The sequence below is a fragment of the Citrus sinensis genome, chromosome 7 (genome assembly GCF_022201045.2).
Source record: "Citrus sinensis cultivar Valencia sweet orange chromosome 7, DVS_A1.0, whole genome shotgun sequence".
Lineage (NCBI taxonomy): Eukaryota > Viridiplantae > Streptophyta > Magnoliopsida > Sapindales > Rutaceae > Citrus > Citrus sinensis.
Window position 1 is genome coordinate 1,740,588 of NC_068562.1, and position 15,950 is coordinate 1,756,537.

General features: G+C 37.4%; 3 protein-coding genes and 2 non-coding genes across 8 annotated transcripts; 2 read left to right on the forward strand and 3 right to left on the reverse strand.

Moving 5' to 3' along the window:
- Positions 1 to 499: 499 nt before the first annotated feature.
- On the forward strand, positions 500 to 4,107 carry LOC102628671 (cytochrome P450 711A1-like). 2 transcript variants are annotated; one of them, XM_006466828.4, is made up of 5 exons: positions 500 to 1,132; positions 2,150 to 2,302; positions 2,430 to 3,216; positions 3,310 to 3,405; positions 3,508 to 4,107. In XM_006466828.4, exons 1-5 carry the CDS (start codon positions 864 to 866, stop codon positions 3,844 to 3,846), a joined length of 1,644 nt encoding a protein of 547 aa, XP_006466891.1. In that variant the 5' UTR covers positions 500 to 863; the 3' UTR covers positions 3,847 to 4,107. The 2 variants fall into 2 exon arrangements, with proteins under 2 accessions (XP_006466891.1, XP_052299997.1); XM_052444037.1 differs by having other exon boundaries at positions 988 to 1,132; positions 2,055 to 2,302.
- A 149-nt stretch (positions 4,108 to 4,256) lies between these two features.
- On the forward strand, positions 4,257 to 4,328 carry TRNAP-CGG (transfer RNA proline (anticodon CGG)). Its single transcript has one exon. It is a non-coding gene; the product is annotated as a tRNA-Pro (tRNA).
- Positions 4,329 to 4,443: 115 nt separating this feature from the next.
- Positions 4,444 to 4,514, reverse strand: TRNAG-GCC (transfer RNA glycine (anticodon GCC)). Its single transcript has one exon. It is a non-coding gene; the product is annotated as a tRNA-Gly (tRNA).
- A 1,906-nt stretch (positions 4,515 to 6,420) lies between these two features.
- Positions 6,421 to 8,201, reverse strand: LOC102628371 (LRR receptor-like serine/threonine-protein kinase EFR). The gene has a single exon (XM_025097779.2). The coding sequence runs from the start codon at positions 7,986 to 7,988 to the stop codon at positions 6,714 to 6,716; it is 1,275 nt and encodes a 424-aa protein (XP_024953547.1). The 5' UTR covers positions 7,989 to 8,201; the 3' UTR covers positions 6,421 to 6,713.
- Positions 8,202 to 10,176: 1,975 nt separating this feature from the next.
- LOC102628084 (uncharacterized) lies at positions 10,177 to 15,037 on the reverse strand. 3 transcript variants are annotated; one of them, XM_025099332.2, is made up of 8 exons: positions 14,553 to 15,032; positions 14,287 to 14,380; positions 12,478 to 14,187; positions 12,327 to 12,381; positions 11,926 to 12,074; positions 11,299 to 11,385; positions 10,677 to 10,805; positions 10,177 to 10,545 (listed from the first exon to the last, which is right to left on the reverse strand). In XM_025099332.2, exons 3-8 carry the CDS (start codon positions 14,053 to 14,055, stop codon positions 10,423 to 10,425), a joined length of 2,121 nt encoding a protein of 706 aa, XP_024955100.1. In that variant the 5' UTR covers positions 14,056 to 14,187; positions 14,287 to 14,380; positions 14,553 to 15,032; the 3' UTR covers positions 10,177 to 10,422. The 3 variants fall into 3 exon arrangements, 2 of the variants coding, with proteins under 2 accessions (XP_024955100.1, XP_006466889.1); XM_006466826.4 differs by lacking the exon at positions 14,287 to 14,380; XR_003065649.2 differs by lacking the exons at positions 10,177 to 10,545; positions 14,287 to 14,380 and adding an exon at positions 11,042 to 11,150 and having other exon boundaries at positions 10,671 to 10,805; positions 14,553 to 15,037.
- Positions 15,038 to 15,950: the final 913 nt, after the last annotated feature.

Consider the following 15,950-nt stretch of genomic DNA (forward strand, 5'->3'; position numbering starts at 1 on the left):
CGCTAGCTGTATCCTTAATCTTGAGTAATGGCAGACTTGAAACTTCTCCTAATTCCATTGTTCCTATATTCAGCACCCGTCAAAAAACCATAATTTTAAGAAATATATATCCGGGTAAGTAACTGAGTTGAGGCCTGAGGGAACTCTCTTGCACTTGCAATAGCTGTTGGCTAAACTGTCCTAATTTTCTTCTGTTTAAATTTGTTGGGCCTAACCTCTGGACCAGATACATCAGTGTTTAACTTCTTTAACCATTAGTAAAGGCTAGAAATAGTGCTAATGAGGATGTTTTAGTACAATTAATATATATTGCATAAGAAGAGGTCTCTAATCCTATGAACATTGAGTTGTGGTTCCCGTCGAGAGATCATAATCCATGGAAATTAATATTAAAACGATTAAACCTTAAAATGGAATGGCAATTAACTTTCCGCAGACGCGACAGCATATAAGAATGACAAAAGTTAAAAATTAACGTTGCAATAAACCTGAGTCCCCTCCACTAGAAGGAAGAGAAAAATGGGGCATTTAATTGCATGATTGACAAGACAAGACAACAACATCATCATCTCTAGAGCACAGAACAGAAGCCAGTAGCTGTGTGCCAGGTCAGGTGGTGGAGGCAGCGGCACTGTGTTGCTGTTCTCTGTTGAAGCAGAGATGTTTTAACTGCTCACATCCAACTTCTTATCCCACTTGACAATGTTCTCAATTTCACGGAAGAATTATTCACTAAAGCACAATCTTTAAAGATTATCGAATAAGTGTGACTACTGTGCTCTAATACCGACACCGTGTAAAGGTTACTGCTATTTGACAATAAAAGTTCATCTCATTCACAATCACTTACATAGACAGAAAACATGGCCTTAGACTTGGTGAATGAAATTCTTCCATGGTTTTTTATTTTGACGAACGGAGACTGGTTATTCACAAGATCGGCCTTCGTCACAGTTGCAGCGGCAGCAATACTAGTGGCGGGAGTGTTGGGCTACCTGTATGGGCCTTACTGCAAAGTTAGGAGGGTTCCTGGCCCTCCACCAATCCCTCTAGTAGGACACATTCCCCTTTTGGCTAGGTATGGCCCTGAAGTGTTTTCAGTTCTTGCCAAACGATACGGCCCCATTTTCAGGTTAGTTTTTGCAGTTTTTGTTCATTCATGCTCATTATTTAGACTTATCAACGGTGTGCCGTGTGCTTTCTTTTTCTTCTTTAATAATATCAGAAAGTAATATCTGTCCATAATATTTTAATTTCCAGAATAACTAGTACATCGAAAGTCTGAATACATCTGGATGTATATACATGTCCGAAAAGTAATATTTTAACATGCTATGCCCATATATGTTAACTGATAAATTATACGGTACCGAATAAATCAATTTATAAGGTATGCTTAGCAATCAAGCAATGAACAATAATCCAAACGTCTGTATTGCGTGTTAATCTTTTTTTTTTTTTATAGTAATTCTATTCTGTAAATATATGATCTTCAGTGTTTTTTTAAAACATTTGATTAAATGAAAATAAGATAAACGTGTGTTTAAGTTTGAAAGCGAACAACTACTTAGTGTCATTTGGATTGATAATGTATTAATCTAGTAGATATGATCCACTTCTGATTGAAACATTTCTCATATATATATATACACAGACACACATACATCCAATAGCAGTGTGAAAGCACTTTCAATTAATTCTCCAGTTAATTTAGAAAACATATTTATTTCTTATTTACGTATTAAAGCACTTTCTATGAAATATCCGATAACGATTTGTTATAGCATGATTCTTTAGTTCTCCGAAAAGCATATTTGTGATTCTTTAGCTTTCTAAAGAGCATATTTTTATGATTTGTTGCAAGCGGGGTGTTTGTGTATTAACTAATACGAATGAAATAAGATAATTTATACAATTAAACCTAACTATATTTAATAACTGCTGTCAAATTAAATTCACTAAATATTACGTTATCTTCAAATCATAAGTTGTGTAAAACAATCATGTGTGCTGCCAAACTCAAGCTATTAAGTATTCACCAAACACTTTGGCAGCACAGTTGACAAACAGCACCAAAATAAAGAGAGGCTAAGCATTGGCGAGGTAGTGGTGAAATATAATGACTGGCCTTGTAATTTTCATGAAGCAGGTTTCATATGGGTAGACAACCTCTGATAATTGTGGCCGATCCGGAGCTTTGCAGAGAAGTTGGAATAAAAAAGTTCAAAGACATTCCAAACAGAAGCGTTCCTTCTCCCATTGCAGCTTCTCCTCTCCATCAGAAGGGTCTTTTTTTCACAAGGTATTTTCAAATAATCATGCAAAATTTCTTCACAACAAAGAGGAAGTTGCGGATACCTCTGTTGTTGCAGTGTAATCATTCAGTACTATTATATATGCGTTTATGTTCGGTGCTTGTGAAATTGCAGGGATGGGAGGTGGTCCGCAATGCGAAACACAATATTGTCATTCTATCAGCCCACTCATCTGGCTAGTCTAGTGCCCACCATGCAGTCCATCATTGAATCTGCAACACAGAATATTGAGTCCTCCAATGTACAAAACATCACTTTCTCTAATCTGGCTCTCACGTTGGCCACTGATACTATCGGACAAGCTGCTTTTGGAGTCAACTTTGGCCTTTCATCAAAACCTGAGTCCATCACTGATTCAATTGGCATTGCTGATAACCAAAGAGATGGAACTGCAGTCTTGGACTTCATCAATCAGCACATCTACTCTACCACCCAACTTAAGATGGATCTATCAGGCTCTCTCTCGATCATATTAGGCCTACTCATCCCCATAATTCAGGAGCCATTTAGACAGATTCTTAAGAGAATACCTGGCACCATGGACTGGAAAGTTGAAAGGACTAATCAGAAATTGAGCGGCCGGCTTGATGAAATTGTATTCAAAAGAATGAAAGAGAGCAAACAAGGATCCAAGGACTTGTTGTCACTCATTGTGAAGGCAAGGGAATTGGAGACAGAGTCCAAGAATGTCTTTACTCCTGACTACATCAGTGCAGTAACTTACGAGCACCTGCTTGCTGGATCAGCAACCACATCTTTTGCGTTATCTTCGATTGTATACTTAGTAGCTGCACATCCAGAAGTTGAGAACAAGCTGCTTGCAGAGATTGATGGGTTTGGTCGTAGGGAACTTGTGCCAACCGCTCTTGATCTTCAACAGAAATTTCCCTATCTTGATCAGGCAAGGCTTATTTTATTTTCAATTTATGAGCAATTAATAAAATAATGGAAAAGCCATAAATTCTTTAATGGCCTGTTTACATTTCATTTACAGGTGATAAAAGAAGCCATGAGGATTTATCTAGTATCCCCATTAGTTGCTAGAGAAACAGCAAAAGAAGTGGAGATAGGTGGTTACCGTCTCCCCAAGGTATTGTTGTCAATGTCACATATATAATGAAGGATAAAACTAAAGTAACGGTTGTGCCGTAACTAGTGATACTAATTAAACTTTATGACTCCGGGTGGGCAGGGGACATGGGTGTGGCTAGCACTAGGTGTAGTGGCAAAAGATTCAAAGAACTTCCCAGAACCAGACAAGTTCAAGCCAGAGAGGTTCGATCCAAATTGTGAAGAAGCGAAGCAGAGGCATCCTTGTGCATACCTACCGTTTGGAATTGGACCCCGAGCATGCATTGGGCAGAAATTCGCCATGCAAGAAATAAAGCTCTCGCTGATACATTTATACAGGAATTATGTATTTCGACATTCTCCTGACATGGAAAATCCTTTGGAACTTGAGTTCGGCATAATCCTCAACTTCAAGCACGGGGTCAAGCTCCGTGTCCTGAGCCGAACTTCAAGGCTCTAATATCGCCTTTGACTTTTCTTAACTTCTTCGATATCTTGCGTACAATAAGCCGTTTGTGAAATAATTCCGTTCACAGAGCAATGAATCTACATTAAACTTATATATGAGAACATTGTTCTGGGCTGCTGGCATGTAATGAACTCTCTAGTTTATCCAAAGCAAGTAAGCTACTTCTAAAACTTGTCATGATGTTGAACTAAAATCCAGGGATTTACTAAAGACTCATTTTGGTTAACTCAGAAACGAGAGGCCAATTTTGTATAACCTCATCCATAATTATAAAACAACTATGATATGACCCTTAAATTCGATTATAGTCAAATTTACTGGCTAGCTGGATATAAATGTGTTGGTCATAGTTGCAGTTTAAAATTGAATATTTTGATTTTAAGAGAAACTTTATCGTGGCTGGGTGTTTGGTCTAGTGGTATGATTCTCGCTTCGGGTGCGAGAGGCCGCGAGTTCGATTCTCGCAACACCCCATCAGATAGATTTATTATATTTCTTTTGCGGCAGAAAAGGAAAACCAAAACAAAAATGAACCGGAATCGGGCCCGAGTCTGTGCAGTGGTAGGGTGCTATTAACAAAAATGAGACTGCACCAGCCGGGAATCGAACCCGGGTCTGTACCGTGGCAGGGTACTATTCTACCACTAGACCACTGGTGCCCACCGTTGGTTAGCCAGTGCATAATCTTGAAATCTTACTTATATCCCTTTCTCATCACAAAGGCCCTAACGACCTTTAAATTTCTTTGCAACAGCATCTCAGCGAGTGGGGTCTATACATTCGGTTCACTGATATTCGGAAATCAAGATTGTCCGAATTCGTATGGACGCATATAATTGTTGTTAATCTACGATAAGCATCTCAAGTAGTTCTGTTTCTATCTATTTGAGATTTCTTAATACATTGTCGTGGCCGTTATATGGCAGCCTTTTTGACATTCCAAGTGTCATAAAACAAACGGAAGATAACAAATTCGCCGAAATTCCAATTTAACTGCCATGTTGGAGCACCTCCGTTCTCCGATTATAAAATACTTGAACACATGCTTATGGCATCAACTATTGATAATAATGGCTTTGGTTTCTTCTCTCTGTCTTGACGATTGGGTGAAAGGAAATGACCAATGAGTAAGGATGGGTAAAAAAGTTCAGAAATCTAAACAAAATATTATATCATTATTAAATACACAAATTTCTTAGTTGGAAGGATTCCCAAATGCGGAGTTTTGTCAACTGAGAAGGCTTCATCGTGGTTGAAAAAGATGCAACAAATGAAACAAGTAACATTATATTTGGTCTGAATCAAAACGTTATAACAAAGTTTAATTCAGTTTTGAAGATTAAAAAAAAAAAAGTAATAGATCTATTTACAAGGAGGAAGTAGAGGTCCACATAAGCCATGATTATCTTTGAACGCAAATAAAGGAATGTTGGCTTTGTGAGGAGGAATTCTGCCACTTATGTTTATGATTAAGGTTGCACAGTTGTATTTTAAAAGTTACAATATTAAAGTGTATGGTAAAATTAACTGCTCTAATTTATAAGTTATGTTGATATGATTTTTTTACTTGTATAACGAAAAATCATTATATCTTTAATAATTTTGTTAAAAGTATTATTTAAAATTTATATTTATTACATATTATTAATTTTTGTTTTATAATTACAATTTTTTTTCCCACGGCAGCTATAGCACTTCAAATCTCACGGCTTCTCTCTATATATATTTTTCCCCTTTTTTCTTTTCATATAATGGTTGCTTGATTTCCAGCGAAAGCATACCATAGACATAACATGGCAGACGGATGAGACAAACTTTATTCAAATTCATCAACTTTGTTGATTTCAGCAAGATTGCTTCAATTTTATTTCTATTCTTTTCTTAAACTCCTGTCAGAAATATACTTCACATTCATACCAACACCAGTACATTACATTTGCGTAAAAAACTAGAGTAATGTGCTGCAGATACACTCTAAACATTGATGCATATCCTGAATTTAAACCGGTTAGAACTCTTGAGCTAAACAGTCATAGCATCATGCCATGATCCTTTACGAATCACTTAGCTTTATTTAAGACAGCTGATCTAATGATTTTAATTTTTAGTAGTGTCTGGGAAGTTGGAACAGAGCTACAGGCCGACAGGTGCACTTTTGGAGGATTAGAGAAATATTTAGACTAATAACGACATCTAAAGAGTAAAGAGTAAAAAACAAACGTAGTAGAAATGGGAAGCTTCTTTTTTTTTTGGAAAGGAAAATGGGAAGCTTCTTTGAACGAACGTGAATAAGCTCACAGCTGAAACAAGAGAACAGGTTTTAAGCAGCACTGGAAAAATGAAATCAAGATGCGGCCAACTTAACCGATGCCGAAGCATTCGGATGAAAGTGAGACGAAATGCTTGGGTTCTGATTACGTGTCATAATCACAATCGTCATCTAGAACCCAAAATAGAAATTGGACGGTCACAAATTTAGCCCACTTAATGCGCGTTTACCACACGTCCCATTCAGTCACGTCACCTGTCAGAGATCACAGTAGAGAGAGAAAGAGAGAAGGAGAGAGACAAAATAAAAAACAAATCTAGTAATGTTGAATATGTTGTTATTATGGATCGGCTTTGGTCGGTGTACCTGCCAACCATAACTCTTTTTCATCATCACTAGTCTTTATTTGTTTATTTTATTAATACAAAAGATTTACTGACGTCAAAAAATAAAATACAAAAGATTTACTACTTAAAAACAGCAATCTATTCGAGCTTGTGAGAAAATTGAAAAGGAGAACTCAGAGGCCAGAGGGTAATAATGCTAATAATAATCTGAAGATTAATTAGAAGCGCTAATCATAATTATTCTAAGGGATTACAGGGGTAAATCGGTTACACTCCACTAGCGATTTCTGTCGAGCGCCCTGACAGAAGAAGAAAGAGAATGGGCATCGGTACAAGCAATTATCAGCCAACCTTACATTAGCAGAACCCGGTTGGAGCTCCAATAGCGAACGGGGTATGGCTCCGAACAAGTAGTTACCTCCAAGCAACAGCCTCTGAAACGGAGCGATTCCGGGTCCGGGTACCGCTACCCTTATGGCGTACTCGGTCGGTATCATGCCTGTGAACTTGTTGTTTTCTAAAGATAGTGCAGAGAGCTTTGGCATTAGAGCCATGAACAAAGGAAGCATGCCTTGAAGCTCGTTGTTGCTTATGTCTACGGCTATGAGCTGGCTGCTGAAAATATTATTGTCATTGGTGGGTGCGGGCTGTTGTATGGAAGTGAACTGGTTGAATGAGAGAGTGAGCTGTTGAAGAGAGGGATGGCTAAAGACAAATGAAGGGACTGAGCCACTGAGTTTGTTGTGACTTAGATCCACTACTTGTAAATAACTCAAAAGCTTTAAACTCTCAGGCACTGTGCCCTGTAAGTTGTTGTTTCTCATGGAGATTTGAACGAGTGATGTTGGTAGTATTGCTGGTAATTTTCCTGATATTGCATTGTCGCTAGCATCTAAAAAGTAGAGATTTTTCAGGGAACCCAGTTCGGGAAACTCACCAGTAAGCTTGTTTGATTGAATTTCGAGGCGTTTCAAGCTTGACAAGCCATTGAAACTCGCGGGAATTGTGCCTTCAAGGTTGTTGTAATCAAGGTACAGTTCCTCTAAGCTAGACAGTGAGCCAATCGAGGTGGGTATTTCACCAGAAAACGAGTTTCTAGACAGGCCGAGTCGAATCAGCCGAGTTAGATTTGATAACGACTCAGGGATGGACCCAGAGAAGAAGTTATTTGAAAGGTCTGCGGTTTCTAAATAAGGAAGGTTCCATGAAGTAGTAGATAATGAACCAGAATAACCTGCCTGATCAAGACTCAGTTCCGTGACTCGGCTTAGCTCAGAGACCGAAACGTCGCACCTGAACCCACATGTGAATTTTTCACTGAAAAGACTGTCGCAAGGGTCAACCGAGAAGTCCCACGAGCTCACGCAAGAACCTGGATTCACTGAGTTGGGATCAAGCGAGTTCTTCAGCTCTTTCATGACTTGAATGTCTCCCCAGTAAGTCTTTGATTCTGCTAGCCATGAAGCTGTGGCTAAGAACAGAACAGAAAAGGACATAGAGAAACTGAGAGTGCCCATTAATTAGCTACTGGAGAAGCCTAGTGAAAGGAATTTGAATGCTGATGTGATGTGGGAGATTGAAGATAAGAAGGATAGATTACGAAAGAATGGAGAAATCAGGACCGTTCGTTTAGGGGTGAGAGAATGGGGAAAGACAACAGAAATTGGTTTTTTTTATTGCTCTCATCCTACTTTTGGTTCTTAGTGGGCAGACAGAGATCTTTTTGTGGAGTGCCTTCACGGGCATATGTCAGAACATTTATAAACTATTGCAATGTAATATTATGCTCGAACATTAATTTAATTAATATTTGTTCTTACATATGCTTGTTTCATCACACATCACAGAGAGAGGAAGCTGCTTATGTGATCGCGTATTTGTTGTAATGGCGACACCTTGATACAAATTTAGTGACTAACGGGTACTAATTAATTGAAACTCTAATTTATTTGAAGTTTTATCTTTTTTTTTCCCCCTTACTTAATGACCATTAATTTAGTGTTCTGCACTGAATTTTTATCCTAATTTATTAGATACAAACCATATGGAGTTCGTTGGGGAATGTAAATTTAATATAAGTCTGTAATAGGTATAATTAGTTGGTAGCTTCGTCTCTAGGCAAATTAAAATTCTTGAGCAGGATGTTTGACAACCTTGTTTGATTTTCTTAACATTTGAATCTTATGTTGATGAGGTAGTTGAATTTCTGCACCTCTTATCTTGGACATGGAAGCTAAATGCATGAACAAAGAAAACTCTGGATATATTTCTGGAGCCTCGGCTTTTATCATTACTATCAATGCAATTTGTTTTCATGTTTTTTTTTCCCTCCCTCCCCCCAATATTGAAGGAAGCTGGAATGTAAATGAAAGAATGATTTCCTGTACACTTCAATTTCCATCACATTGGAGCTAAGCTAAGCTTCTAGCAGCACTTTAGATTTCACATGGGTACTAGTTGGATTTGATATACGATGTTCGCATCAACAAAGCAGCTTGCAGTACTATGCTGCATGGATAGATCTTGCAAGAAGCCATGATGAAAGCTCATTTTTCAATCAATTAAGCTGTGTTTTGCGAAAATATGCAAACCAAAATTTTGGCTTCAACAACCTTCAATATCTTCAAAACAATGGGAGAAAAAAAGAAAATGCTTCTGCTTCAATATCTTTAAAATATTCAAACCAAAATTAGGCAAAGGCCATTACCCAATAGAATCAGATGCCAGCAACAAGGATGCGTTGCGTCCCTCGAGATTCAGTGGTTACTAGATATCTCACAAATTGAAGAATAATGGTAGGCATTTGGTTCTCATGCAAAAGTTGGTGGGTGCATTATTTATGCACATAATTGCTAACGAACTTTGAATTTTAACATTTCCAGCATGCAGATTCTCAATGGGCACACCCGACGCAACTAAATTGTTGTTTTAATGAATCCTTAATGGCTAATCATCCCAATTATCTTTATTGTGGGTCCCCTTGTGGTTTGTTTGTATTTTAATTTATCTTTGTATCGTGTTCACTCATTTTACAATGCCGAGGGACTTGCAATTCTCTTTTAATTCAGAGGCCACCACACACGACAACGAAAACGTAGAAAGGAAAACGAAGCAGAACTTTTGAGTAAAGTAGAATCAAATGAATACCTCTTCATGAATCATGGTTTCCCTCCCTTCATCCCTTTTGACGCCTTTGGTAATCCTTTTTCTTTAATCAAATGATGGTAAAATTGCGAAGCCAAATTGACCAACTCAAAATGTTCTTGAGCAACTATGTCTGTGAAATTGTAATTTAATTTACGGAGACGTTGTGCAATGCAAGTGATAAGTTTCCTTCAATTGTTTTGGTCAAAAAAAGTCTCTGTCGTACGAATACAGCACGGCCACGGCGTATAATACGTTGGTCGGTCCGAGCCTTTCAGCTCTTTCTGCAACTATGATAAAATCTGACACGTTAAAACTTCTAAGTTGGCAAAATTCAAAATTCTGCGATTCTTTTCCAAGTTTATGGTGATCTGAAATGATACAGTTTCTCTTAGCCGGCACACACAGAGAGAGTGAGAGGAGGGGAAAAAAAAAGAGGAAAAATATCAATCTGATTTATATATCCGTTCAGTTGGGTTCAATTTAAACCTCTTAGTAGTTTCGTTGGTGGTCAAACACACGGAACCAAAAATTAATAAAATTAAGAACTACAACAATAAATTGAAGGTAGATGCGGGTAATCAGTTATATAAACAAATATCTTCCTCACTGTTCTTTAATTTCTTTTCTGGTGAGTATAGAGCTATCATTGCCGTATAACGAGTCTTTACATATATGTGAATAAGTCTTTACATCCGATCCTAATGTAACATTATGTTCCTGTGTATACGATACATTAGCTCATCGGCGTTGGAAGCTGATAAGTATTTCCAGAGAAACTAAGGGGAAAAGGACTACTTTCTCAGATCATGGAACCCGTTCAGACCATTCAAAATTGGTATTCTTTTCTTGGTTTCTTTTGGTGGCATTTTCCACGTACTCCCTCACTGATTTATGATTTATTTCGAACACGAATGCCATTTCCCTGATCTGTAAATATACCATTACTTTCATTTATGAAGTGGCTCATTGGATTGTCTTGGAATAAAAATCAATGCATACTTCATACCCATAAACCAGATCAAGTAGCAGCATATGATATGATGATAGAAGCAACATACCTCAATCAAACTACTTGAACTTAGACTTCCAGCCTGTCCAGTAGCAATTTCTTTGCCATTCAAAAACATAGAACTCTTACCAAGATTCTTCAAAAAGAAGGAACCATCTTGTTCCATCTTTATAAGTGCCTAACAACAAATGTAACATATTATACTGTCAGCAAAATTCAGGGCAATAAAAAAAAATGTCCATTTTGCAAGTGCCAAGAAGAAATAATGAATACTAATTGTACAACTCTGACCAGCAAAGGATGCTTAGATCTCAAACATGTGCCTAAAAACCTAAACAGAAGCAATTTCTCTTTACCTATGGCCTATACATTTGCCCAAATGTGTATGGGAAAAAACCAAAGAAAAAAGATCACCTGAAAATATCAATCATTGCACGAGGGCTTAGTTACTAATCTACCTTCTTGACATTCTTGATCTTTCTTTATTGGTAATTTGTTAGCCCTTAGTCCCTCCCTCGATTATCTGCTCAAGTATTATAACATGTTGATCTGATAGTATAGCTACTTTGATTCTCTTAGTGCCAATTAACAACATAAACTCAAGATCTTGACCGTGAATAACAAATGCAAGTATGAGAAGAATCACATTAAAAAAACCTAAAGAAGTAAACCTGTCGTCTAGATATTTTGTTGGCACGCCCTTCCCTTCCCAAGTCAATATCAACATCAATGCCATCTGTTGCTCTGCCAAGTATGATCTACAGAGTTGAAAGAAGTTATACTAGGAAGATGAGAACAATTTCACATCATTTTTGCCCAAACAAACAATACAGAAGAGCACAAAGCAGATAACATTACAATGGCCATGCACATGTAGAATTAGCTTATCATGAATCCTCTGAATTAACATCCAGCTATAATCTAATAAATTCAAGGTCTACCAGCAATTAAAAATTTACAATCTTGCCCGAATCTAACATCTAAATTCAAATGACTAAATAAGAAAAGCATAGACCTCCATAAACTTTTCACAGGCCAGTAGATAGGGTCAACAAAGAAAAGAAAATCTTTTTAAGTCATCTATAAATATGTTTTTTTTTTTTTTTTTGGCACTTTACTATGGGCTAGATCAATATGGATCTACCTCCTATCTTCCTATAATTCAATATACCTACTACAGCAGAGTATGCCATTTAGAAGGATATCATCAAAGCAATCAAACAGTTTTACTCCTAAATTTGGATGTACTTGAAATATATAACTTTTGAAAGAAAATGTCAAAGCTTGTAAAATAATACCTCAGTTGTCTTTATATAATGCTTCAAGCGGCGACCATAAAAGATGGCAAGTGCACCCTGGTAAGAAATTGCTCTCTGCATTGCAGATTGAGCACACTGTTCCAACCTTATAATTGTCCTCTTGGTATCCTCATGTTGATATCTTGACACTAGACATTTGAACGAAAGAAAATGTTAACATAGGTAGCCACTGGTGTCAGCCATTTGGAAATAGAACTCAACATAAGGCCACATATTATGTGGAAGCAAATTAAATTAATCTCACGAGAGACAAATTATTAGGCCATAATCAAGTGTCTAAATGTTAAGATGGTGGAGTTTCCGTAGAACTAATTCCTAGCAGTACATTATTGTTTCTAGAAAACATGGTATGCTGATTGAACTGAGCACCTAATGAGTACCTTCTTTACTAAAACATTGATCCCAATCATCCGGGCATAAATCCATATCCAGTATCTGAAAGTAAAGAAAAGAAAATAAATGACTTAATTCCCGATAATTAAGAAAATGTAAACATGAAGATCTTTTCATTACAAAATTAACAAGAGTTACCAGTGATTCAATATCAGAAAAGTATGGAATGTCATCATCACTTTCAGATTCTTCGTGATCTAGTGATGCTTCCTGACCTAAGGTTGAGGGGTTTGTACTGGAACTTGCATGTAACTGCAGATCTGTGACATTAAATGCACTGAGAGAATCCTGCTCCACTGCAGCCTGTGCAATGGATTTTGGGGTGGCTAGTCTTGATCTGCATTGACTTGGATCTGCATGGTCATTTTCAGCATTTTTGGGGACACCAGCAGGACTGATGACATCAAGAGACTTAGATTTAACTCCACCGCTAAAAAGTTGGTTGTGACTGCTTCCTGGAAACAAGTCTGATCCTCCCATCTGGGAAGCAGTAAAAGATGGTGAAGAATTGTCTTCTTTCCTCAGGCTTAGTTTCTTTTCATTTTTCTTCCAAGTAGTGAAGGATGGAGCCAGGTCACTAACCTCCTTGTGAAGTGCTTGAACTGCGGAAGAAGTAATCACTTTACCTGGGATAAAATCATCGTTGCAAGGAATCTCCGGGTCTTCACTGTTCAATATGCATTCCATCTCTCTTTCTGGGCGATCATGAGACTGAAAATTTCTAAATAATGAAGATGAAGGCACTTTGACATCTGAACTACAAACATCATGTTGATTCCCTTTGCCAGAGGGGGATTGGACCACCGTAACCTCCAATTCTGCATGACTTGAACCATCAGGAATTGCAAGGCATGTCCCAGGTAATTTAGTATCAGGTACATCCTCTTGATGAGCATTACTTTTAGGAGAACTCAACATTATTGGAGTATTGCGATTACTACAAGGCTTATCAATTGTGTCTTTCGCATCTGCATCCATGGGATGAAGCTGATCATCATTCTCCAAGTTTAAAAGAGAGTCTGAAAGATCAGCTAAATCAGTTTCTGAGATAGCAGATAAACTTATTTTCTTTTCATCCATATCATCAGGAAGAATAAATGTCACTTCTGAAGTCTGACCTTTAACTTCGTGGCTCAAGTTGATTGGCATTGCAGGTGCTGGCATATCCTCAATTGTCTTCCAGAGAGGTGTCCTAGGCTGTGGAGATGAACACCCCAACGAGTGAAATGAAGTGTCACCTTCTGGCAATGTATTGGAGGGTCCCATTCCCTCAAAACTTGGACAATTCTCAAAGTCAACTAAAGCCTCTCCCATAATATGGGCAGGATTTTCATGCTTAATTTTCTGCTCAAAAACGTCATGCGCTACTGATTCTTGGGCAAAATTATTATCTTGTGTGGCGCAAGGCAATAAATCTATGTCCATTTCCTGAAACTCGAAACGGTTCTGAACACAATCTCCAAGCATGGAACTCACAACTCGAGTCTCATGGTTACCTTGACAAGCAACACCATCACAGATGCTACCATTTCTGTTTGGTGAACCCAAAATATTTATATTGGGAGAGTTTGAAGGTTGGATGCAAATTTTCTTCCGCAAGGCATGATACAGTCTACGGACAGTCTCAACTTTTCTTTTTGGAGTAAATTCTGCAGCGTCCATACCTATACCAGACCTGATGGATTTTGATGAAGCAGAAAGTTCAAACTCAACCATGCGAGCAGAAGCTTCTGCTGAAATAACAGGGTCATAGAGGAGAGAATGCCACCGGTCCCGTAATTCTTGTATCGTAAACTTGCGAGAAAATCTCACGGCACCTTTAGCAAGTGCTTCCAAAGAAGCACCTGCCTGAAATTGAAGAAAATTACAAAAAGAAAATGAATAAATTCAGTTAATTCAAAAGCTATCCAGAAAATAAGCTTATGCCGTGAACAGAACAGCAAATACCTTTGTGGCTTTCCAAATTCGAGACGCTTGTTGCTTATTAAATACTAATAACAAGTATTACCTCAACTGAGCAGAGTACACTCATGACAGGAAACTAGAATACATAGACAAAATTCAACCACTTATATCAACCGTAGGATGTGATTTCTAAAAGGCTAATCTAACGAGCCAGGAAAAGAAAGAATGAAGCTGAACCTAGGCCTAGGGTTTCATTTACCAAAAGAAGAACAACTTGGAAATTAAATGATAGAAAAAAAAAAAAGTACCTCAACAGCGTTCTTCAATAGGATGTCATCTTCGGGGATCCAAGAAGAGACCGAAGCAGCAAGGGCTGCCATGCGTCAGCAAAGAATTCACTCCAGGATTCAAATGCAACGAAATTGATCAGTGGAATTGGGGAATGAAGTGGACTTGTGAGACAGTGGCTGTGGCGCTCTACTTGCTGGTTGCTGAATGCAGACTGCAGAATTTTCCCATTCAAAAACGCGGGTAAAGATTTTTTGTTGGACCTCCTGAATATCAAGCAGGACAATTTTTTAGTTATCTATTTTTGAAACACAAAGACAGTATTTTTGCAGTTCAAAAGCTGAAGGTCGTCCTCCGTACGCAGAATCGCAGATAGGAAATGCCTTTTTTCTTTTTTTCTTTTTTTGAAAAGCTATTTTAAATATTACATATATTTTAAAATCAAAACTAAAATGCTTTTTATTTTATCGAGAAATCTTTAGATTTTGTCTACGAGTTTCTGATGAAGTTGATTAAAAACAAAAATAAAACAGTTAATTTCTTTAAAACTCAAAAGTATATATTATATATAATTCGTTCAAAACAAATCACTTAACCAATAATGAAATCATTGTTGGGGGGCCTTGGGGCTGCCTACTTGGGCCTTCTGACTAAAGGCCCAATAAAAAAGCATTTCAAATCCGGAATGTATAAAGCCCAAAAGACTGACTTTACTTTAGCTCTCTCCGCAACAATTTTGTTCCTCATTTTCGGAACTTGGCATCTCACAGCCTTGCTGGCTGCAGCAAGAATTGACAACTGACACATACGGATTCTTATAATCCTACAAATAGCTGCTTTGACAGCAATAGTAGGGTTCTTTTTTTTTTTTTTTTTTTTTTTGCCATTTTTCTTCTCAATAGAGTCAAGAGAAGCTCGACGTCCGAATCCCAACTAGCATATCAAGAAATAAGCATTATATATATATATATATATATATATATATATATATATATATATATATATATATATATATATATATATATATATATATCTAGAATTCATTTTTGTATTCCCTGCATGGAATAATAAACAAATAAAGAAGCTTAAAAGATGCTGCAGATAGATGGTATTTGTCCTTGGTTACTTTTCTTTTCAGGAGAATCTATATGCATATATATATCGATAAATTTTTCGTAGCTTTCCAGGTTCCATTTGTTTCAGTTAGCCTGAGAGATCCAAAATCAAACTAAGACATAAATCCAATTGCACTTGCAAGAAAAGATGGAATTCGATTGAGAGAAATTTTAAAAGAACTTCAGGCTTGATTCAAACATGCATAGCAGCAGTCATTGACTGCACCGCAAAGGTTAGTGATTCCATAAATCCGTACATGATGACAATCAATCAATGCCATCTACTGGGAAAAATAGAAATGG